Source organism: Scleropages formosus, chromosome 7, assembly GCF_900964775.1.
Source record: "Scleropages formosus chromosome 7, fSclFor1.1, whole genome shotgun sequence".
NCBI lineage: Eukaryota > Metazoa > Chordata > Actinopteri > Osteoglossiformes > Osteoglossidae > Scleropages > Scleropages formosus.
This window is the reverse complement of record NC_041812.1, coordinates 32056479-32081604: the sequence shown is the minus strand read 5'-3', so window position 1 is coordinate 32081604 and position 25126 is coordinate 32056479. Positions and strand designations below refer to the sequence as shown.

At 43.1% G+C, this 25126-nt stretch overlaps 2 protein-coding genes across 2 annotated transcripts; both read right to left on the bottom strand.

The window, feature by feature from the left end:
- Nucleotides 1-647: 647 nt before the first annotated feature.
- LOC108941981 (stAR-related lipid transfer protein 5-like) lies at nt 648-8922 on the bottom strand. The gene is made up of 8 exons (XM_029253795.1): nt 8843-8922; nt 8637-8725; nt 8388-8499; nt 3532-3581; nt 3159-3291; nt 2760-2877; nt 2543-2636; nt 648-2282 (listed from the first exon to the last, which is right to left on the bottom strand). Exons 3-8 carry the CDS (start codon nt 8475-8477, stop codon nt 2141-2143), a joined length of 627 nt encoding a protein of 208 aa, XP_029109628.1. The 5' UTR covers nt 8478-8499; nt 8637-8725; nt 8843-8922; the 3' UTR covers nt 648-2140.
- A 2516-nt stretch (nt 8923-11438) lies between these two features.
- Nucleotides 11439-23160, bottom strand: LOC108942001 (transmembrane channel-like protein 3). The gene is made up of 23 exons (XM_018765004.2): nt 23051-23160; nt 22299-22445; nt 21511-21586; nt 20973-21054; nt 20408-20514; nt 19775-19873; nt 19493-19635; nt 18904-19051; nt 18646-18689; nt 17586-17733; nt 17061-17170; nt 16696-16774; nt 15770-16015; nt 15119-15247; nt 14954-15021; nt 14422-14550; nt 14215-14325; nt 13915-14040; nt 13232-13310; nt 13106-13144; nt 12898-12940; nt 12408-12669; nt 11439-12299 (listed from the first exon to the last, which is right to left on the bottom strand). The coding sequence occupies exons 1-23, from the start codon at nt 23158-23160 to the stop codon at nt 11495-11497; spliced, it is 3330 nt and encodes a 1109-aa protein (XP_018620520.1). The 3' UTR covers nt 11439-11494.
- Nucleotides 23161-25126: the final 1966 nt, after the last annotated feature.

Genomic DNA, 25126 nt, shown 5'->3' with positions numbered 1-25126 from the left:
AAAACGATGAAGATCAGCTGAAGAACCTCTGTGTGTCCATAAAACTGCACACTAATTTGGGTGTCACCACAGACTCAACTCTGGAACTTCAGCAGCCACCAGGATGACCTGTGACTGCAGTAAAAAAGATCATCCACCTGTATGGTTGATGCTGCTACAGAAGAACCCTACAAGAGTGTGACACACACACACACACACACACACACACACACACACACACACACACACATACACATACTGCTCTAAACAAAAGCAGAGGAAGAGCCAAAGCACTGTGTTCCATGAAGCAGTGTCACATATGAACATATACTTTCCATATAAACCTGAAATAGGACCAACAGCACCTGCATTTTACACATACTGCTGTACCATACAACAGTAACGTGACATCATCTCCATAACCTTCTGCTGCAAGTCTTTTCTCTTTCAATGACCACTCAAAACACACTGCTTCAACATGGTAACCAAAAAGATTACAATCGTATTTAGGCTGTTCCTACTGAAGCACAGAAATTTACTGTATAAAATAGCATGTTCATTACTGGAGAGATTATGGTCAATATTTTGTACATTTGCCAAAAAGTGTAATGTATAAATATATGTAGTACAAGAAAAAACAAATAAAAAAACAAAAATAACTGTAATAACCTAAACAGTACTGCTAGTCATCACCTCCCTGAACTTTTACAAAACGACGCAAAGTGTGCATCCAAAAAGACAGTAGATATTCTATTGGTCACATTAATTTTAATGCAGGTATTGGTGAATGTACAGCCATCTGAAAGGAACACGGCACAGAGGCACACAGTCCGTTTCCTCTGCATCTTTCCTTTCGTCCATCAGCAGCAATCATTACAGTGGTCATTTCAAGCAGCAGCTCGGTGTCAACATTAAGTAATCTACAGATAATAAAGCCAATATGGAAATCATGCTTCAAGTAAAAATATATATATTTTCAAGCACTCTACACATTAAAACCCACATAAAACAAAACACATGGCACAGAGTTCAACGAGAGAGGAAAAGGATAGAAAAGAAATCAGGGCCGACAAGACAGTACTGCTGAGGTGCACTTAAACAATGTACCTTTTCATGGTTAGACTTATTTGTGGATAACAGCAACCACACTAGTCTGAAACTTATACTGTAAAGGTTAAATGAATAAAACAGTGTGTGCTTCATTCTGACACAAAAAACTAAGCCAATTTAAAATGTGATTTAAAGGTGATAGACAGTAGAGGACAGATAAATGAAATGTATGTCTGCATAGTCAGCTAGACTCCCTGTCTGCTGATTTATAAGCCATGACCTAAGCCCCATCATGTTCACCCCACCAGAATATAACTCATATTGCAGTTTCATCCCGAAAAGCACACCTCTGCATACTACACTATTATCCGCTTACAAATTAAACATGGAAATTTATTTTATAGCTAGATATCACTGGGAATTCATACATGACAAACACGTGGGCAGCTTGTAGTGAAATGTTAGAGCCTTTGGCTTCCACTTGAAGGATCTGGGTTTAAATCTCCCCACCTTGATCAAGGAACTGACAGACTAAAAATAGTCAGCTGTATAAATGGATAAGAAACTTTAAGCAGCTTAGCCTTCAAACACACGTTTGTAATTTGTTTTGAAAAGAAAAAAAAAAAAAACTCTGACAAACAAATTAAAAAATATGGTAAGAGTCTCTTTAAAGCAGACAAAATCACTGTATTTAAGCCTATTTATTAAGTACTGACCCCCCTTCCCGGTATACTTATCCAATGAAAATCTTCAACGGCAACTAAAAGTGCAGTAGTAATAGGACACAGGTTAAGGAATGGAAAAAGTGTCAGACTCCTCCTATACAGTTTGACTCTATCATGTCTAGAAAAAGGATGTATTGCGCATAATTAGAGTGTGTACAGTTCTCCCATTTATAATAATAAAAAAAGGTTGTTTAATAACAGTTTCTACTGATATGGAACTATTCCGTGCTCTGTGTGTATGTATGTCTTAAAGTACTGAAGAAATTTTGGCAGTATCACTGACAGTACTGGAAAAAAATCTACAAAGAAACCTGGTACAAGCTAAAGGAATGAAACAAATGGACTGGATTTCGCTAATGACTGTTAAAAGGACAGTGTCAAAAGCCTCAGAGAGACTTCACAGCCTTGGCAAGGTTGCAGTAGAACTGTGTCATGCTGGAGGGGAAGAAGGAGTCCACGACAGAGCGAGGCAGCAGGCCTCCCAGATCTGTCTGGAAGAAGCTCAGGACCTGTGTCTTGCCTGGTTCGCTGAAGGAGAAGAAAGCATAGCCCAGGAGTCACATGTGGCTCCGATTGTTCTCAGACTAATCCAGCCAACAACAGTCACTAATTGGTCCAATACAGAGGGATCAATTTTGTGTGAAAACCTTACAATAACTCTAAACACGCTACTACAATTTACTAGGATAAAAACTCATATTGCAAAAGTTTTCTGCTGCCCCCTTATGTCTACTTTTTGCATCTACAACAGTCAAGCTTAAGAGTTTACAGTTCAAAGTGAATCTTACCCAGGGATGGGAACACAAAAACAACCGCAGGGGTGATTAAACCCCCTAACGTAGCCCTGCTGGGGCAGGCAATCAGGATGTTCTACGTGGGTAGCTATGGAAAAGGACGAATCACATTCAAAAACTACTGCGCAACAAAAAGTACCAATAAATTTAAAATATATATGTGATACAATTAGGTATCTGTGCGCATGTGACACATGAGAGTTCAACGCACCATTGGATGTAATTGTGCCATCTTCATATTTTTTTACTAAAACAACATCAACAAAATCTCGAGGTGCAATGATACCCATGGCTGCCGAGGGAGTGACGGTTCTACACACAGAGACGTTCTGAAGAAAGCATAGAGATGAGTAAAAATCAACATGCTTTCTTTGCAAAGCCCAGTGGTACACAACATGGTCTACAGTACATCCTCTTTGCTCTGAACCCTGTCCTTAACCAGGCAAACACATGCTAGCTTTTCCTGGCATATCCTTAGTTGCTGATCACTGACAGACAGAGGGGAGGAAGTAACAAAACAGGAAAAGGCCAAGCAAGCAAATCTATACCTTCTACAAGTGTGTGTGAATTAGGGTTAGGAGTATGGGCCTGATAGGGAACATAAACTTACGTCATTGACCCGCTTGATCAGCTCAAACTTCTTGACGTTGTCATCCCACTTCACTCTCAGTCCATCAGGAACCGGTTTCAAACACTCCCACACCTTGTCGGGGCTCCCGTTTATGATGCCGTCGCCTTTGTACCTGGTCGCATTAAAAATCATTTTAAATTTTCTCTGCAAGCAAAAGAGTTGATGGGTGTATTCCTGCTGTTAATTCTGATAAAAAAAGACACATCCTCTAAGTGCCACAGGGGAAAAAGGCAACAATCAACTTGCTACAGGCTTAACGTCTCTTCTGTGTTCATGCTTGTCAATCAAATCACAGCCACGCAGTAAAGTTGCTGCATCTGGTTTTTCACAAACATGAGAGATAATTACTTACAAATTCCCTGGGAATTCAACCGATGGTCGCCAGTAAACCGTGACTGCATTCTGGGACAGAACCAGGGGTAAAAGTTATTCATCATACATTTATTTACATTTATTCATTTAGCAGACACTTTTGTCCAAAGCAACGTACATCTCAGCATTGGCATTACATTTACATTTATTCATCTAGCAGACGCTTTTGTCCAAAACGATGTACATCTCAGCAAATGTACAATTTATGCATTACATTAAGAGAAAGAGACATGTCTGCAGACATGTGACTCTCAAGTAAACCTAGTTTGTTACCTTCCACTTGCTGCACCGATGTTCATCGTTCAAGTACGTCCATAAAACACAGGATAGACAAATCCTGAAACCCTCCTACCAATTTTTTTTATATTATAAGAAACACAATCACATACAATGCCAGAGTAGCGACTGAATAAAGGCTTATCTGGGGATGCTCCTCAAGTTACGATGCATGAACATTTGCACCACACATGAGCTGGAGAGATCTTGGGGGAAATGGGTCCGGAAAAGGTGAGTTTTTAGACCCTTCTTGAATGCAGACAGAGGTTTCGCAGTTCTGAATGAGAGGGGAAGGTCGTTTCACCACAACGGAGCCAGAACCGAGAACCTCCATGCTTTACCTTTCATGCACGGGACCACCAAGCGAGCAGAATTAGATGAGCGAAGGGTTCTGGCTGGGGTGTAGCAGTTGATCAAGTCTTGTAAATAGCTGGGAGCACTTCTACTGATGCATTTGTAGACAATAACCAGGGTCTTGAATTTGATTCGCGCAGCTATAAGAAGTCAGTGCAAAGAAATAAGTAGAGGAGATACATGGGAGCGCTTTGGCAAATCAAACACAACTCGTGCAGCAGCATTCTGTAATAGCTGCAGAGGTTTGATGGCAGTAGCGGGAAGGCCACACAGGAGAGAGTTGCAGTAGTCCAGACCGGAAGTCACCATGGCCTGGATAAGTAGTGAGGCAGAGTCAATTGTGAGGTAGGGACGGATCCTAGGAATATTATGCAGGACGTATCTGCAGGACCGGGTTGTGGCTTCGATGTGCTGAGAGAAAGTCAGACTCGTGTCAATCTTTACTCCCAGACTCTTAGCCAAGGAGGTAGGCAAAATGAGTGAGTTGTCCAGTTTGATTGATAGATCATGACAGGAGGACAGACCAGCTGGGAGGTGAAGAATCTCTATTTTGGAGAGGTGAGTTGGATTTGGTGATCAGACATCCATGAAGATATGTCTGACAGGCAGGCAGCAATGCGTGCGGAGATGTCTGATGCACCAGGTGGAAAGGACAGGAAGAGCTGGGTATCATCAGCATAGCAGTGATATTTAAATCCATGGGAGGCTATGACCGGACCGAGGGAGGAGGTGTAGATTGAGAAAAGAAGAAGATCCAATACCAAGCCCTGCGGGACACCGGTTGAGAGAGGCAGAGGAGAAGAACGAGAGCTCCACCAGACCACTTGATAGGATCTGTCAGAGAGGTAGGACTCAAACCATCTGAGTGCCGCACCTTTGATCCCAAGCTGGTTAAGAGAGGAGAGTAGAATCCGGTGATTGATTGTGTCGAATGCTGCAGACAGATTGAGGAGAATGAGGACCGAGGAGAGGGAGGCGGTTCTAACGGCTTGGAGAGTATCAGACACCGCCAGAAGGGCCGTCTCAGTGGAGTGACCAACTTTGAAACCAGACTGATCACAATCGAGGAGATGGTTCTGGGTGAGGAAATCAGACAGTTGATCACAGGCCGCCCGCTCTAGGGTTTTAGACAAGAAGGAGAGGAGAGAGACTGGTCTGTAATTTTCAAGCAATTTTCAACTGGGATGACTTTAACAAAGGTGAAATGAAAGCGGCTTTCAAGGCAGCTGGGAAACAGCCAGAGGAGAGTGAGGGGCTGATGATCTTAGAGATGAAGGTGGAGAGTTGCAAGGAAATGTTCTGTAGAAGTAACGATGGGATCGGATCAAGTGAGCAGGTGGTGGCTCTGCGCAATATCAGGAGGTCAGAAATTTCAGGTTTGGAGAGCGGCTTGAATTTGGAGAGGATAGCTTTGCAGGGAAGTCCAGCACAAACCGGGCAGGTTGATGCCGAGAACTTGTCAGTGATTGCTTTGACTTTGTCTCTGAAAAACAAAGCAAAGTCGTCAGCAATGAGAGAAGAGGGAGGAGGAGGTGGCGGGGGACACAGAAGGGATGAGAAGGTGGCAAAGAGTCTGCATGGTTTTTTAGATGCAGACTGTATTTTGTTGTGGAAGAAGGAGGTATTAGCTGAAGAGACAGCAGAGTGAAAAGCAGCTAAGAGTGACTGGTAGGCATCCAGGTCCAATGGAGTTTTGGATTTACGCCATCTTTGCTCTGCAGCCCGCAGTTTGGTCCTGTTAGCACGCAACGTATCAGACAGCCATGGGGTAGCAATGGGGTGTGCTGGTCTAGAAGACAGAGGACAGAGAGAGTCAAGGGAGGAAGATAGGGCAGAGAGGAAAATGTTAGTGGCATCATCTGTTGATAGATCTGAGAATTGTGCAGCAGGAGGGAGAGTGGATAGAGTAGCAGAGGCAAAACAGGAAGGTGAGAGAGATTTTAAGTTGTGGCGAAAGGTGACAACGGGAGCAGAAAGAGGCAAGGAGTTAGTGGAGAGGGAGGGTTGAAAGGAAATGAAGAAGCGGTCAGAGACTGCAGCGGAGTGACAGAGAGAACGGGACAGCCACAGTTGCAGGAAAATAGAAGGTCAAGACAGTTGCCTGCTTTGTGAGTAGCAGGGAACTGGGACAGGGAGAAATCAAAGGACTGTAGGAGCAACAGAAGGCTGCTTGCATGAATGTCATCGACATGCAGGTTGAAGTCACCCAGGAGAATTAGCGGAGAGTTGTCCCCTGGCAGAGAGCTCAACAAGATGTCAAGGCCATCCAAGAAGCAGCCAAGAAGGCCAGGAGAGCGATAAAGGACAACCACAACAAGAGTGATTGGGGCAGTGATAGAGACAACATGCCATTCAAAGGAGGACAGATCATGGAGGTGAAGAGGAAGAATAGAGTATTCCCACCAGGGAGAGATGAGCAGGCCTGTGCCTCCACGTCTGACAGAGGAACGAGGGGTGTGAGAGAAGGAATAGTTAGTAGAGAGTGCTGCAGGTGTGGCTGAGTTGTCTGGAGTGATCCAGGTTTCAGTTAGGGCCAGGAGGTCCAGTGAGACATGGGAGGTGTAGGCTGGTATGAAGTCAGCCTTTCTCACAGCAGACTGGAAGTTCCAGAGTCCCATGAAGAAATTAAAGCAAGATGGAAGGTTTGACAGGTGAGGACAGACAAGTTACTGTAGTAGCGGGAGCGCCCGGTCTCCAGTGGTGGTGAAGTCCCATGGATCGCTTACTGTAGAAGACTTTGATGGTGGACATGTTGGACGCATGATCCCTTGTGAACAATTGTACCGGCGGCCTTCCTCAGTGGACTCCCACAGGTAGACTCCCTTGTCTTTGCACCCCAAGTCTTCGCATCAAGAGGCTGCCGCTACGGCTCGCCAGCCACTATATAAACTGGGCTAAATGCCTACCAGCTGAGATTCCTAATCGAAATCGAAATTACTCCAACAATGGCGACCAAAACAAACCACCAAACAAACGCGATTAATCGATCCACGGAGTCACGCCTACTTCCCGCTACGGGACACAGAACGTGCCAAGAGAACATGCACCCTAACAAACCACTTAATACTATTTAACAAAATTAATTAAAGTACCACACACCAGTACAGAGACACACAACCGATTGTGTCTATCAATCTGCACAGCTACACAACACGAATGCGCATCAGGAAAAAGCGGTAGCAAAACAACTACACTTACCCGAAACACCACGAACAGCAGCGACGGACCTCCAACACAAAATATAATGCACAATTAAATATACTGAAATATACTGCATATCTCAACATAACCAAAGAAACTTCAGCCCACCAAACAAAAAGGGCAGCAGATGTGTTCAGGGACATCACTTTCCCAAAGTCCCTGGTTCAAATCCCACTTCCTTTGTGCTCTTTCTGAGCAATGAACTTAGCCTGAACCAGCAAGAATACACTGCTGTATAAATGGGTACATTTTACATTGTGGAGCTGTGTTCTGTGTGCACTGTTTGTACTGCAGTAACTGGCACTGTTTCTCAGTGTTTGATTGATGCTGACAGACATCCACAGACTCTCATTTTTATAGCCTTCCTAATTTTTTATAAACAATGGGATTTCAAATGTATAACATATCAGTAGAGAGAGATTTTTTTTATATACTTTAATTTGTAATTTTAAAAAATGTAGTAATTTCACCATAAATTTTCTTTATTGATTTTTTCCATTAGAATAGGCTTTATGTAAAGTGCTTATGTTTGTTTTTTATTTACAGTTTAATTTTATAGTGCAGTGTTCTTTGCTTTAGTGTAATATATACATAGTGTAATATAAACATATATACATACACATTTAAATGAAGTGGTAAAATCATTCTAAAATTCATTATCTGACACTATAAGCTGCCTCTGAGAAAGAAATCAAATAATTATACAGTTCTTTGATTTTTTTAAAAAAAATGTATTATTATGTATTAAAATTATTTATAAACTGTTGTATTTATAAATAAAAATTTAAAAAAATATTAATAATAACAACAACGTGAACAGGTTAGAGGCTTCTTGTCACACAAACAAATACTACAGTGTCGATGCGCTCGAAAAGAACGAGCTTCCGCATCCCACACGGTTGCTGGGCGCCAGGAGTCGGGACTGAAGCGCACCTTCCCTAGACCCTCGAGAGCAGTGCTGTGTTATCAATACTGTCACTCGTCTCAATTAGTGACTTCATTCACCGTCTTTCTGCAGCTCTTCCAAGCGCTCTGCTCTCGGGCGTATCCCAGCAGGCTGTGCGCGACCCGCTCCACCGTGTCGAGGTAGTCCATGTGTCACCTGCAACCGGCACACCTGTTCCCGAAGGGCGAACGTACAAGGATTAACACGCGCTACATTCCTGTACACTTTATTATTTATTTTTATTTATCAAAGCAGACTGCAGAGCCTTGGCGTCGTTGACCCGTCTGACCGGAGGCGGACTCACTCACCCGAGGCAGCCCGCCGCGCTCCGCTCGCTCGCTCGAACGGTCGGTGGAAACGCCGGTGTCTTGTGAAGCACCGAAGTACGGGTGTTTTACTATATTGAAAGACAACCAACTTTAGCACAAATTCAGATTTTTGTAGTACTATAACCCTGAGAAAGTGTAAAGGTTCTGTTAACGTATTATATATGTACCACAGACTGTAAACCTACCAGACAACTTAACCTCTTAAGAACATTACACCTGTCCTTCGTTTTACGTGTGAAACCAGATTTCCGTAGTTTTGAAAACGGGTTCGGAGATTGCACTATGGAAGGTGTAGTTCACACATAGGTTCGCCCCTTTCAAAGTGCTTGTAGAGCCAACGACTGTAAAACTACATTTCCCATCAGCCACTCGCACACGGTCAATATTTTCTCAAATTTAGGCGATTCATTCGGTGTTATTTATTAACAACAATTTTTGAAGTAATTTGACAGCCACTTCTCTGATCTCAAGTTTTTTGTAGTAAATCATACTTTTTTTTCCCTACTTTATTCAATACCATAAGAACAAAAAACTTACAACATTCCACATCACAAACCTAAAACATCCTCACATTTCATTATCAAACCATCTCTCAACATATACATGACAGAGCTTACTCACTACTAAAAACATCTTTGATCACTAGTACAAAGAATAATAAACATCAGAATTTAAAGGACCACACTCTGATTTAGCTCCGTCATCAAAACCACAATCATTCATACAAAACACATAAGAATAAAACATTGCAAACTCTAAAACATTATAAAATCTACAAATTAAAATCAATTTTCAAACAATTTTTCTAAACAAAAATCTCTATCCTCCAAAGCTGTCGGGTGAGACTCTTCCACTGGCCCTGACGAACTGAACCTAGGCGGAGACCCCACCTGAGACAAGTCAATAGTAAACTTGAATGATCGGGTACCGCTATGGAGGAAGGGGCATCTTCTTGGCCCTTTTGAGAGGTCGCAGTCAAGACCGGGACCCCCAGTGTAGTACCGGAGATCAACCCAGCCTCCCTCCTGCACCTTTTCTTTTTCCTGGTCACTCCCACAAAGTCCCGTAAAATACCTGAGTGACCAGGTGTGTCCTTCCCCTCTTCGGCCCAGGACCCCTCAGAAGTGCCCAGCGAAGAAGGAGACCGTGCCACACTGGCCCCAGACGACTGCTCTCTTACCTCAGCACCTGCCGCTGATCCCAGCCGCTCCGCAGTGCCACCAGATGTAGTCTATATTTAACTCATTTTTACTTAGGAATAAATGATACTATAGCAGCCATCTGCGTAGCTACTGGAAACACGCTTAGGAATTAGGGTTTTAGGAAAATGTTTTTTATTGTCTTTTCCACAATAGCCTTGACGAAGATACCCTAGACAGCGTAAAGCAGTTCCTGCATATTGGAATGTTCTCCCAGGCCACTCTAAGCCCTCCTACTCCACCCAATGGTTAGGAGGTCACCTCTTGAACCCCCCAGAATTCCTCGTGGAAAACCAAGAAAAAGCAACATAACAGCAAATCAGAACAGAACACAGAACTATGTACAGGGATAGATGCTAACGCCAACTATTTACAGTACATTAGTCTACATCAGCCCCCCTCAGCGCCGTTACAATACATTTTTCACATGACAGCAACATTAATGGAAAATCGTAGACTTGAAAACGTTCAGTCTTTCATCACATTGTTTGCACAGATGTCTGATGCTGAATTATGTGCTATATAATCACAAATGGTAATCTAAAATACTTTTCAGTTTAGATAAATTTTAAACACATGTTGCAATGCTACTAATACACTTATTTGACACTGACCACAGTTTTTTAAAAGAAAGCTGTTTCGCAGCCCATAAAATCCACCATGTAGATGTCTTGTTTTAGGACGTCTTCACATTAGCACGTACATGTAACTCTATATCAAATATATTGCTATACCTACAGTGCTGCTTGAAAGTATTTGAACCCTCTAAGGATGGTCATTATTGTTGTATAAAATCTAAATCTTAAATCCTAAACTTATAAAATTAACAAATGATGATGATTTACACCCCTCACCAAGTACTTACCTACTTGGTTTAATTAATGCAACTTGGGGTTCACTTATTTTTTTTGCACCTACGCTACTTCCATTTTGCTGCTACAGGTGATTTCCTCTAAAGCAACATAACAGAATTGCTCATTATATACCTATTATATCACATAACAATATCATTATTACTTGTTGACTGGCTTAGAATTGTTACTTAATCTAGAATGCCCAGGAGGGGTGGGCAACCAATGGCCCTTGGACCCCCAGAGGTTTTTTTCTCCCTCAACTTTCAGCTGGGAGTTTTTGTTCCTTTCCTCCGTGGCCAATAGGCATACTTATAGCTCTATTAAAGTTCTATACTATGGTAGTCATTAGTCAACTGTCTTCTTTGTTTCTTATCTGATGTATTTGTTTTTCTTGCCTTATGTCTGTGTTAAAGCACTCTGTGTCACTGCGTGAGAAGAGCGCTCTATAAAAATGAATTGAATTGAATTGAATTCAACTGAACATAACAAAGCTTATTAAATTTTTTGGTAAAACTAAGGGACACAAAGTGTTCACATACGTTCAAGCAGCACTGTATGCTTCACAGTAATGAATGAATGTCTGACCATATCTTTTTTATTATCATATTAGATATGTAAACAACAAATAGATGCTAGAAAAGGCAGTGTGTTCTACAGAGTGAAAGATAACACTTAAACAGTCACATCATCAAATGTGGTGGTGCAGCGGGTTCAGCCGGTGCCTGCTGTGTAGCGGGTCAGCAACCCTGCTTGGGACAAGTGGTTGTTGACGATGGATGGATCATCAAACATTGGAATAAATAAGTTCATTTGTTGCTGACATGTTTAAATCAGTTCCAGCTCTGGGAGTATTATTGGGCAGGCTGTTGCAGGGCTTGAGGTACTTCTCCTTGCTGTGGATGACCTGGATGTACTGGTCGCTGCTGCTGTTCTGTGGGTCGCTGCTGGAAGCCAGGGAGGCAGAGTCTGACTCCGTCAAGCACACCTCCACCTTGTGCCTGTTCTTGGGCTTCGCCTTCATCTTGCTGTGCAGCATGCTCTCTCTGCTTGGGGGCTTGCGGCTCCTTACATCAGGATGGGAGTGCATCTGCAACGTCAGGTCTTGCCAGTCCGGCTTTACCTGAGACCTGTGCAAGCCCCTGGCTGGCTTGTGGGGTGCCACGTCCTCTACATAGAAGTTCACTGGATGAGTGAGGTTAGACAGAGACTGGGGCTGGAGGGTTTGGCTAAAGGAAAACTGTTGGATGCTCGGGGTCTCCACCCCCTCTTCCTCCTCCTCAGTCAGATAAGGCTGGTAAGGACTGAAGGTGGTAGGCCAGCAGCCATGTTGCGGGTACAGCTCCATAACATCGGCTAGCTCTTTCGGGCGGCTACACCGGGGGGCCGAGCTAGCAGGCTGCAGTGGCTTCCGGTGGGCCCCATGCTCATTGACGATGACATACTGGGTAGACTTACGGTGCACTGGCCGAGTGGCCTTTCTGTAGAGGGATTTAAAGCGAGTGTGATCAGTGTAGAGACCGGCTGGACGATTTGTCCCCTGGTGGTATAACTTGTCGGAACTATCAGATTCTCCTGGATGATCGGGACACCTGTCAAACAAATAGGAGAAATGGTAGCCTTATTCAAGTTTTTCTGACTTGTAATACAGGAAATGGTGACTACTCAGGATTTTACTTTATGAGGGTCACATATCACACCTGTTTGGTTTGTATTCTTTTCTGTGTTTCTGCGCTATTTGAGTCTGCCCGCCCCACAGCACTCTGGCGGTTTGGCTGATGTCCTTGTGCAAGGCAGACCGAGTTATGGTGGCAATGCTGTGCCCCCGATGCTCTGGTGACTTGCAGTTGGTTACGCTGTTATTGAGATTTGATGCTGAGGAGAAGGTGGAGGTCTCCTGGTCAATGACCTTGTTTTCCTCCTCCACCCTTTCTTCGCCACCCTCAGGAGCTGGCAACCGCACTATGAAAGTTAAGGGAGATAAGGAAATAACCAGGTGTGACTAGGACCCACAATCAGTGACCTATGATCATAATATGACCCATATTATGTGAGCAGGCCGACCAGAAGCTTTTTGGAATAAACTCCACTGGTTTGATAAATAGACTAAATGGTTTTACAGCCAATTAGTGTAAAAGGTCAGTTGTGGTTTGTTGCTATAAACTGCATGCAATCTAAAGAAAAGGTTACCTGCTGCAAACTTTAAAACTCTTTTCTTATCTGCCACATTTTCCTAGAACAGATGAACATACTTCAATAGGCACAAGGATGCTTAGAAAGAGCTCTGCTCAAAAAAACCACAAACTTTTATTTCCAAACCAAAGTACTGAATGGAATGCGGAAGATACTGTGACTGACATTATGGGATGGTGGAGTGCTAACAGGACTAGTAACTCACTTGTAGTCTCCTGCACTCCCTCCGATCAGCCTGCTGTTTCTGACACAAGCACAAAGAAACATGAAACATTACATATATTTAAAAACTTCATTCTATTTCTCTAACAGCAAGATTAACTTGACTTGCCGTCTGAAGTTGGATTCTGAGCTGATTGTTGGTGAACTTCAGAGATCTTGCAATTGACTGCAGGTAGTAGATCAGCATGCTGGAAGAGGCAAATTATATATATATACATATATATATATGTATATATATATATATATACACATATATTTAAAATACACACACACACACATCTTCAGAGCCGCTTGTCCCATATGGGGTCACGGGGAACCGGAGCCTACCCGGCAACACAGGGCGTAAGGCCGGAGGGGGAGGGGACACACCCAGGACGGGACGCCAGTCCGTCGCAAGGTACCCCAAGCAGGACTCGAACCCCAGACCCACCGGACAGCAGGACTGTGGTCCGCGCCACTGCGCCACCGCACCCCCATATTTAAAATATATATATTTAAAATGCATCTTATAAATGTGGTCAGATGAGAAGTCAACAGGTTCACATATGCTGATACAATTTTTTCTGGTTCACACACTCATAATTTCCTAATTAGAACAATAGTTTTGCATATGAAGCCATAGAATTGTTTTTCCTGTGTAACTTAAAATGAACAACTAATTGGGTCAAGTAAGCAGCTGAATGTGTTGGAGTGAATCACACCAGCACATGTATCCTCCAGGAAGTAGATTTACATCTCTGCTGTAACAGGATGGACTAAGGTGTAGGTGTATCCCTAGGTGGAGGCACTTACAACAGCAAGAGCAGAGCAGGTAAAACCACCACGGGGCTGGTGACGTAACTCAAGACCGCGCTGAGCCACAGTGGAAAGTCGGCAGCTATTGTCTCCGGAATGATGTCATAAATCTTCTCCTGGCCGCTGGGAAGGGAGCACACAACAGCAGATCCAGGCAAATGAGACTCTGGAAAGTCTGATGAATCATCTGATTGATGCTGATTAGTTGTGGGACTCTTTGTTCGGCAGCACCAGCACAGTAATGAAAACGTACGGTTATGGCACTGTGGTTGAAACAGCTTTTTTTTTTTTTTTTACCTGAATGGTCCACAGTGTTGTGACGGTCTGTATCGAACTATGGCGAAGACAGTTGGAAGCATACACAGGAATAACATGAAAAGGAGCATCGCCAGGTAGAAGTTATTTGATCTGCATGAAGAAATGACAGCTGTATATAAAAATGGAACTTGGTAACCTAGTATTTGTGACTGGTTTAAAAAAGGTACAGTAAATATATTCGCTGACCTGGAGGCCCGGAAGACCTGCTGATGCGGGACGTCACAGGTGAGCACTGCCCAGCTACGTAGGTACATCAGTCCAATGAGCTTGAGCATGTTGAAGGCCGGGAGGCATGGGGAGAAGAAGGTACCCATCCTGAGGGTAGAAAATAATTTTAGACTGCACATAAGCAGTTGTACATCTAATGGACTGCTCATTGAGGGGTAACTGCATTCTGCAATGGGCCTATACTGTTTACAACGAACATGCGCCTTGGGCCGCTTGGGTGAAAAGGATACACTCCAATAATTTTTTGTTCATGTGGATGAGATAAAACTGGACTGTAGCCACATCTTCTGACAAGCCTCCAGCACTGTAATTGCACTTCTGACCAGCCATATGCACATGACAAATTAGCAAGCGCTCCTTTAAGACTTCAAGGCAAATAGCATATGCATCCACTCCAAAAAAGCATGTGCATATTGCACTTCTTTACTACAATCTACTCCATCAGCAGCTTTTCATTACTTAACCGTGCATATAATTGGTCCTGACGTACCATATCATGCCTTGGTTATAAATCAGGTGAAGAACGTTTTCTGCTATTTTGAACTCCCCGTATTCAGGCTGCAGGTAGAACACAGGCAATGTCCGCAGTGGGTTAAAACGACAAAGAATTCACTGTTCGCACAGCTCTGTTGGGTCTCAGCATTGCGCAACTCACAAACTTGCTCTCCAGGTCCCAGCACCAGCAATCGCTCACATAGCGGACAAAGAGGCCTCGGAAGAAGTCGATTAGCAAGATGCTCGCCACCGTGAAGATCATGTCTATGACTGAGAGTTTCAACATTTCCTATGAAACAAGAAAAAAATTATATGAATTAATAATTGTCATTTTCTTTTTTTTCTCCCTCTAGCAGTAAGCAGTGTCCATTAATAATATCCTTCTCAGTGCTGCATGGAGAAAACGATTGAATCGGTAAGACTTTAACGAAGAGGTGATTCATGCTTCATTTTACCCCACTGGCAGTTTCATCAAATAAATATTGTACTGCACATTTCAGTCAATATCTAATCTCCAAATTATGCCATTGGGAAAACAACAGTGCAACAGGGCAATATGTTTATATTGTGCTTGTCAAGATAATGCTATCTCATAATAGCAGGTCCTTGAACAAAGAGTTTTAATTCTTTATGAACGACACTGACAGAGTACACAGATCTAATTGGCCCAGTGTGTTTGTGCTGGTCTGCCCTGCTTTGGGATGTGATTAACACTTTTTAATATTCAGTAACAGGCACACATCAACTATTGTAACAAAAAGGTCCCATTTGAGTCCAGACTGCATGAGATGTGACACGGCTTCTCTCGAACCTGCCCAACATAAGTCTCCCAGCACTGGTCCTGCAGTGGCCTGATGCTGAACTCAGGGGAGATGTTCTTATTGGTGGAAAAGGGTGTGACACCAGGGGTCCTCACAGCCTCCATGGTCGGGCTGTATGTGCCATTCTGCCATTCGCTGACCTTTGGTGTGATGGTGGATTGGTTTTCTTCACCTGGCAGAACAATGGTGGCCAGGAATGCACTGGAGTCAGACCAGTTTGCAACAGCAGCAGGACTCTTGGACAGAAACACACACAAATAACAAAATATTGTTATGTTTGCTGGTAGCTTAGTAGTTAATGCTGTTGCTATTGGAGCCAGAGGTTGTAGGTTTGAATCCCCACCTTCAGTTGTACGACCCCTGAGTAAGGCACTTGCCCTGTATTGCTCCAGTAAAATTACCCAGCTGTATAAATGGGTGAATAACTGTAAGTTTCTTTGGAGAAAAGCATCAGCTGAATGAATAAATGTAATGAGAATAAAAGGCACTGAGTCTGAAAATGGTACATGAAAGCAAAAAATACATGTCAACAAATGAACTCCAGTACCATAGTGAAATGTTTATTTTTGTTTGTTTTTCAAAATCATTAGCATTCAAATCAATAGCATTTTGTTTTTTGTTTGTATTCAGTGTTAAAGTACATAAAATGATTTACTCATTTATACAGGGAGATGATTTTTTTATGGATTCAGTGAGAGCACTTTGCTCACTGTTGATACAGCGGGAGTCTAACTGAAACCCAGGTCATTGTAGTGGATGGTCACATATTTACCCACTATGCTACTCTCTTGGTTGTGTTTTGAAAACATATCTAAATGTTTATTTCATTCAACAAAGAAAGGCATATTCCAATTACCCATGTATGTAAGATGTAAGATAATAAAAATATTAGACTAAGGGTCAGAAAACTACTTACAGCTGAGTTCATGCTGTTGACCTTGTCCAGCAGGGCAATTATTAAACTGTACAGGTTTCCCAGGTACAAAACTAGAACCCTAGTAAAACAAACATCACCTGTTAAATTCATACAACACACGCTTTTCACAAACTCACAACCCTGCTATAATGATCACAGATTTTGTAATGTTTCTCACTTGTTCTTACACACAAGTGGCCCTTCTGTCATGTAAGATCCAACTAATAATGGAATTGCTGGAATTACTGACTTTGGGAGATGGTTTGAAAGGAGGCAAATGTGTCACCAGCTCTTTGTTTTGAAATAGGTTGTCTGATCAGCTGGACTTTTTTGTGACAAACTCCTCATGTGAGAGCACACTTCACCTGGCCAGCTGGAACCGGAGGCAAGTACGGGGGTGGTACATCTCCAGCTGGGCCACCAGCTCAAAAGCAGACGGGGCAATCATGGTGATGAGGGAGACCACCACACTCACCTGGGACACAAGGAACTCAGTTTAGTCACTCAAAAAGCATTCAAATTCTGAGGAATGCAGTATAGACTCATGGCATTATATGTGAAATACACAAGAGACACAACGAGGAAGTAACAGGGGCAAGATGTACAAAAATAGTATAGGATTAGGATACCGGACTACAATATAGACACGTTCAGGTCAAAAGAATCAGGTATGTGGGGCACAGGTGAAATACAAGAGCATGCAGACTTCTGGAGCAAATTATAGCTCTAAATACAGACAAAATGGCAAATCCACTCCAACAATTTCAACATTTGCACTGAGCAGCACATCACCCAGAAGTCCACGTAAAACTGTGAAACTTAGAGCTTGTAAAAGATGTTCCAAATGATCCATACAAGTCATCGTAGCCGCAAGAGACATTGCTCTACACCTCGTTTTTCTCCCACAGGGTCAGTTCCTGCTTCTCCTGCTCCAGCCGCTGGGAGCGGTCCACTACGAAGTAGATGATGTAGATACTGCCAGCCAGGGACAGCAACACCAGGACATTAGCCAGCACCCTTAGGCTGACCAGAACCATGCTGGGTGGAGGAACGGAAACCATTTGAACCATTAAGTTCTGCATCACACATCTATTAACCTTACTGGAAATACAGGATTAAGAAAATCAACAGCCCAACATGACCACTCTAGAAACTTGAGAACTCATTGAAGCGAGACTTTTTTGTGTTTTCCTCTGACATTGGGGTCTACTAAGTATAATACATTATACAAAGTATAATACATTCAATCTGTTGCAAGCAGTCATGAAAAGCTGTGTGCAATTTAAATGGCGCAGCTGAAGAGTTTAAACAGACAGAGAAGCACATTCTGAAAAGTATGTGGATCGTTAAATGTAGATGTGCACATTATGGGACTGCCGTGGTTTCTAAGCAGGTGAAGCAAATTAGCAAGCGGAAAGATAATGCACAAGACAGATAAGATGGTTTAATTAGATCTTTGTAGGGCGTAAGCCTAGGGGACAGATACAAGCACTGTTGTCTCGCTCTCTGAGAGCACTGCAGAGGTGTAGTCCACTAATATGTATGTCTGTGTATGTCTACCCTTTGTCTAGCCCAGACAGAGTCACACTTTGTAATAATGGGTGATGTTTGTGAAATATGACTCAGCATGCATTGTGCTGGGATTGCATCTGACCCAGCCAGCCTTTGTAAATCACACCTGTTTTGAACTGGAGCTGAAAATGTCGACAAGACCCGGAAAGAGTGGAAAAAATACCCTATACATTCAAAGAATAATAAAACGCATGGTGTCAGGGTTGTGTGACAGTGCCTTTGCACCTACAAGAATATACAGTATATATCTATACTATTATACTAAGATAACAGCTGTACGTGTATATTCCAGAAAATGAAAGCTATATTGTGTGCTCAGAATAAAAGTGCTTGTGGGATGAATAATGAGCATCAAATGAATAAGTGTTGATCACCTACAGACTTGTTTGTTTCTTCTTCTCCTGTTCTTCAACAATGGCTTCCTTAGAAGGACGAAAGAACACAATCAGCATGTTCTTCACACAGTGGACTTCAAGCACAAAAGGATTTTGGGTAAATTATTACAATATTCATAAAGAAAACAGAAAAGTATGTCATAGTGATGTACTGTATGGATGACAACTGCAGTATCAGGAACTAAAACTGTAAATGAGGACGCCATATGAGGGGGTCGGTGGAGCACGCTGTGTGTCTCACCCTGATGCTGTTGACTATGGCTGCTCCCTTGCTCTCAGCAGCCTCGTGGTTCCCAATCAGGTAGTCCCAGGCACAGAACACACGCCAGCAGAAGGTGTAGTTTTCGTCAGAAGCACTGACAAGGCTTAGTCGGGAGTTCTTGGCCATTCTTACGAAGGTTTGACAATCAAAATATATATGTCTTTTCAAGAATGTAACGCTGAATCACATAGCATACAGAAACACAGACACAATGAAATGAGCGGTAAATAGAACATTCATATACAGATATTATGGCATGGCAGTTTTTTAACCTTTGTTGCCAAAATAATAAATGGAAAATATTTCTTTTCAGGAGTTTTTTTTTTTTTTTTTAAAAACTCAAGTACACTAATTTTACATTTTGCAGTTCTGTAATCTGAAACAGAGGAGGTTTGTCGCATCTCAGCTGAATAAGCCTGGTGTCAGTTGCAGATCTGAACTCTGCAGTGGTTTGACTCACTGGGGAAAAAATTAATTAGGGAAGCTCTATTGTCTTGTCTTTCGCTTAAATACTTGTCTTTTCTGTGAGTATATCACATGGTCTATAAGAGGCATTTCTGAAGATTACTTTCTCAAGAGGACCAAGAAGCTGTAGGCAAACACAGCCACCCCGACCAGGAAGTAGGCCAGAGGCAGCCTGTATCCCACACTGCCGATCTTCCGGACACTGCCGTAGTACCCATAGAACAGCACCGAATACTGGAGGTAGCCCTGTGGAGGAGGGAGAGCAATGCTAAGAGTTGGAAAGATTGATGAGGTGCTTCGCAGCCTGGTGGATGGAAGACTGGTTCATTTTGACATTGTGACACACGATAGCGGAAAAAGTGGAAAGTGTGGGTCGTGGCCTTGCCCCCAGTGACCAGATGGTGTCCAAGTCCTGGGCGGAGGAGAGCTGTTCCTCAGGAACGGTCTTGCTCTTGGTGCTCCCGTACGGCGCCCCGGCTAGTAGCTAAAGAGAGAAGCAGAACAGTGGAAACGTGAAGGCTGAGGTGTGGAGCTGTGGCCCCTAAATCCCATCCCATCTCCACAGCAGCCTAGTGAGACATCCTGCTGCAAGCCCAGCAACTCGCTTCATTATTCATGGCACAATTTATTGGTGCAATTTTCTTTATTACAACAATATTGCAGTGTTTAGCACAATCTTTTATTTGAAGCAATTCACTTACCTTTCCATGTCGTACTTTTACCCATTTATATGGTAATTACCGAAGCAATTTGGGTTAAGCAAATGGTGTGATATCAGCCCCCCTCATTTATACTATACGTTTATCCTTCTATTTATGTTTGGCCATAGGTTCTGATTGTACACCAACTGCTAACATGCACTCTCTCCTTCACTCAACAGTTCCATCCAGATAAGCCATGACATATACTGCCTGCATTTATTTTACAGAAATCTTAGCAGAGCATGAAACATTATAAGAGTCACAAATGAAAAGTTTGTGCTTGACAGTAAGTATCTGACACGAGAGTGGTGACTGACCTCAGGCAGGACAACAAAAGCTCCAGTCATCGCGGTGAGGACGAGGTTAATCCCAAAGAGCCATCGCAGAAAGATGAAGTAGGAGGCCACGCCAGATCCAAAATGACCTTGAGAGCATATCAGAGAAGTGTAAGTCTGAACATCCAAGCAGCAAACATCAATCCTCAGAGAAGATGTGGAAAAATTATCTGAAGGATCATGCTAAGAACCATAATAATCACTCACACACACACACACACACACACACACACACATTTTCAGAGCCACTTGTCCCATACAGGGTCGCGGGGAACCAGAGCCTACCCGGCAACACAGGGCAGAAGGCCGGAGGGGGAGGGGACACACCCAGGACGGGACGCCAGTCCGTCGCAAGGCACCCCAAGCGGGACTCAAACCTCAGACCCACTGGAGAGCAGGACTGTGGTCCAACCCACTGCGCCACTGCGCCACCGCACCCCCCCCCCCAATAATAATCATTATAGTATTTATGACATTTCTTGCCAAATATGAGATCATTACAGCAGAACTGTATTTATTTACAGATGACAAATTTGTTGGGCCTTACTTTCAATTTTCTTGATCCTCACCTCCCAGGGGATGAACAGCACTATGACATTGTAGAACACGCGAGACACTTTTTTCAGCAGCTGAAATCAATGCCACAAAGTGAGCAGGAGACAGGGCTGTGAACACCAGGGTGAAGGAGGAACACAGAAACAGACAAACACGAAATGTCCCTGAACCAGAGCACTGAATATTTATTGTGGTCAAAGCCTCTGAAAACTCATAGATTTCTACATATTGTGACAAATCTGCAAAACTAGTCGAAAACTTCCTGATTATACTTTGCATCTGTGCTATTGTAGATAGATGTATCTTCAGATAAAATGCCTCACATACACTGTTCTTTCCCCATGGATGCAGGTTAGAAAATACTGATCTTGCGGACTTATACATGTGACCAGGCTCTCTTTGAACAGTGAACACACACACTAGAGTCCAAGAAAAACAGGTCTGAGGTCTTTTGCCTAGTTAACCATCAGTCCAGGTACCTCTTTGCTCACTTTCAGTTTCCGAACAACAATCGAGAGTGTGAGACCTACGTCAGCTCCAGCTGCTTGGTACCCTCGGGTTCGAGTCAGCCTGCCTTCGTACTTAAGAACAATCTCCTTGGCCTGTCTGAGAGAACACACAGATCCATTTGGGCCTGGATCAGACATTTTGTATAATAGGCTGAAAAATTAAAAGTAAACAGATGTTTGCTGCTCCACAGATGACTATTTGTAACAATGACCATTCTTCAGAAAACTGAAATCCCATTTATTCGTAGCCTCTTCACACAGGGCATTTATATGGAGGGTCAAGACCACATTAAATGACTGAAAAGGATGATGGGCAGAAAGAGGCTCTGTATGGTCTGTGACTGTGGCTCAGCGTTTGCAAGCGTGGATGTTAACGGTTATTTTTATGGCCCACTCTTAGGAAGAATAATCTTTTTCTCTCCATAAGTGTCACTTAGAGCTTTAAACACTTTACGAGCCCCACTGGCATAATGAAGATGCATTGTTTACACATCGTCTGTGCAGAACGTTGAGTCCCAGTGCTGGCGTCTGTGAAGGGCTGTGTTATCGAAGCCAGATAGATAAACAGTTACTGTAAATCACCTTGGATCTCGTTCCTGTGCCACTCAGATGTCAATAAGTTAGACACCAACTGTGACAGCAATTCTTGGGAAATGGCAATCTGTCCCATCGCTATTGAAAATGGACACATCTGAATCTTCTGCATCCATTGCTGCCCCCTCATCTCAAGCAGACCCTGCTCATACCCGAACATCCAGCAATAGAAACCACACCATCAGAGTGGTCTCCCAAACCCTGTGTGGTCTCACCTGAGGGCTTTGAGCTTGTGTGCCATGGGCCAGGGTCTGCTGCGGATATTGGCAATGATCTCCTTCTGGAACTGGATATTCTGGAAGACCTTCTCTGGGTCATTGCTGTCAGGCTGCTCCTCATCCTTCTCCTCCTCATCTGAGAACCTGAGAGAGGGGGAAAAATACATCCTCTAAAGGCCACAGATTTCCTGCTGAAGCCAATAAACTACCCATCAATGCTGCACGTCGCTTGAAGAGTGAGATAACACACCACTAAACCATCATACACATTGGTGATGTCTGCAAACATCAGACCCACACAAATTACTTATTAGAATATACTTTCAGAAAAGTCAATTCTAAACAAATTCAGAGCTTGTAGGAATATGCTGTAGAGTTCAGGGTGATGCATTGAACAAGCTAGAAATTATAACTGTTTCATTACTGTTCACAGTAGACCTTTTCAGTTTCAAAAAGAGACCAATATAAATATAAATATAAATATTAAAATTTATTAATTAACTGCAGAAGTTAAAAAGGAAATGGTCAAATACTGAAATGTGCAATTTCAGCTTAACAGCTTAGTCATATGTCAGCATAGTAAATGACACTGGTCTGATGACAGGTCAGTTCCTAAAAATCACCCCAAACTATTACCCTGTAAGTGGTTAATAATCCATTTGGCCAGACTGAGGATCACGTTTTGTAACTATATCCATAAAGTAAGTGTGCCTGATGGAGAGCATGGTGCGAGGATGAAGGATGCTCACCCATACGACTGGTCTTGGTAAGATAAGTAGAATCTTCTGGAAGTCTTCAGGCTCCTCTGCCTCCTGGCTGAGTTCAGGGCTCTGCTGGGGGCCGAAGGATGGGCTGCCATGCTCATCTTGTTACCATGATCAAACTTTCAGCTCTCAAGCCTCGCTGTTCCCCCAGTGATGTATCTGACTGGAGGGGTGGGAGTGGGAGGGGCTAAGATGAGCTCTCATTGGATGGCAGCAGAGACCCCCAAGGGGGCTGAGTTTACGCCAACATGGGGCTCTTAAAGAGGCGGCGAGACGGTGCTCGCAGGGGGCTGGCAGTTTCCCTGCGGGCTTACACAGCTGCCTCTGGAGAGCGCAAGAGATCCCTCATCGCTGCAGGGTGTCTCAGATCAAAGAACAGCCCACAGTGCATTGCTGAGCATCATCTGTAGAGTACAAAACAGAAATGTGAAGCTTAGCAAAAACACAGAGAAAAATTATGTCATATTCCTATGCAGAATATCTAGTTTCCTCATTCTTTAAGTAATTTGTTAAGCTCTCACACAGAGGGTGAATCATCCATTTGTGCAACTGGGTACATCACTGAAGTCAAGGGTACCATGTGGAACTTCACAATCCTAAACTCCAGAAAAATGCTTTACACAAGCATGTTACCCCTAGGAGATTATTTTCAAAACTGCTGAAACCATGACGTTTCTGTACGTACCACAAAGTGATACGCAGATGGCCAGGGAGAACACATGGTGTGTGTGGAGAACTGAAATATCCAAAGGAGACTGACTTTAAGAGGTCTTGGTTTTAAACTACACTTTCATGCTTGGTCAGAGATTGACTACTTATATGTCCTTCGGGAGGTAAGAAAACAAGCCGGGGAACAATATATGATAATATGCCACATGTTCACCGGGCTTTACATATGCTGTCATTTAAACCTTAGCAGAAGGTGCACCCGCATCAAACTACACACCTAAAAGTTTTACAGACAAAAATTGTTGTATCTGAATTAAACCAGCAGTCCTTACTGTGGGGTAGCTGCCAGAATGTTTCTATATTTAAGAATCTGGCCAGAAGAGGATGAAAATTGCCTGCCTGGAATACCACCTCTGAGAGAGTGCCAAGTATGAGACCCTTTGCAAAATTCACTTGACGCTGGATGTGGTACCCTGTTGCTGGTAGCATACTGGTTGGAGCTACTGTTTTTTGATTTGAAAGTCAGAGGTTTGAATCCCAGCTCTTGTACTCTTGAACAAGGTACTTCCTCCAGTAAAATTACCCAGCTGTATATGTGGCTAAATAACTGTAGGTAGCTTAGCATTGTAAATTATTTTAGAGAAAAGTGTCAGCTAAATGAATAAGACTTTAAAAAATTCTTGTGGTCACTGAAAACTGTGGGCTGGAAAAGGATGATGGGCTGTCGAAGCCTTTTCATCCCACACAGGAAGTTTCCTCTCCACACTTCCTGGTCAGTACAGGAAGTGTGGAGAGGAAACTTCCTGTGTGGGATGAAAAGGCTTCGAAAGTGTATCCCTACATAATGGAGATAGCCACAGCTCAGATAGTAGTATAATCGTTTGAGTTGCTGCCCTTTGCCTCCAAGATCACAGGTTTGAATCCCACCTCTAGCTATAAGTGAAGATGAGTCTGCACACACTGGCTCTTGATGAAATGAGAGGTTACACAGCTGTCAGCTTCATGCACATACAGTGAGCTGGACAACACAGCAGACAGTGTGGGGTCATTGGGTGATAATCTCGACTGGAAGTTGGACTTCAACACCCCATATTCTGTGTATACAACTTCTCTTCTTCCTGAGAAAAGTTTTGTTCTTCTGACTGCCATAAAGCTCCAGGACATCCTTCACACTGAGTATCTGAACACATAAAATTAATGATCACCAGTTTCACGGATAGGCAATAAATGAGCGAGACTACAATAAAGAGCAAAGAGGACCCATGACTAGACTCAGGAGTTCACAAACAAACACACACACACACATTATGGTATCATTATAGTTAAATGAAGTTTATAGGCCATAGATTCCAAAACGAAGTGAGGAACTTATGAAAATGGGTAGGAATGAAA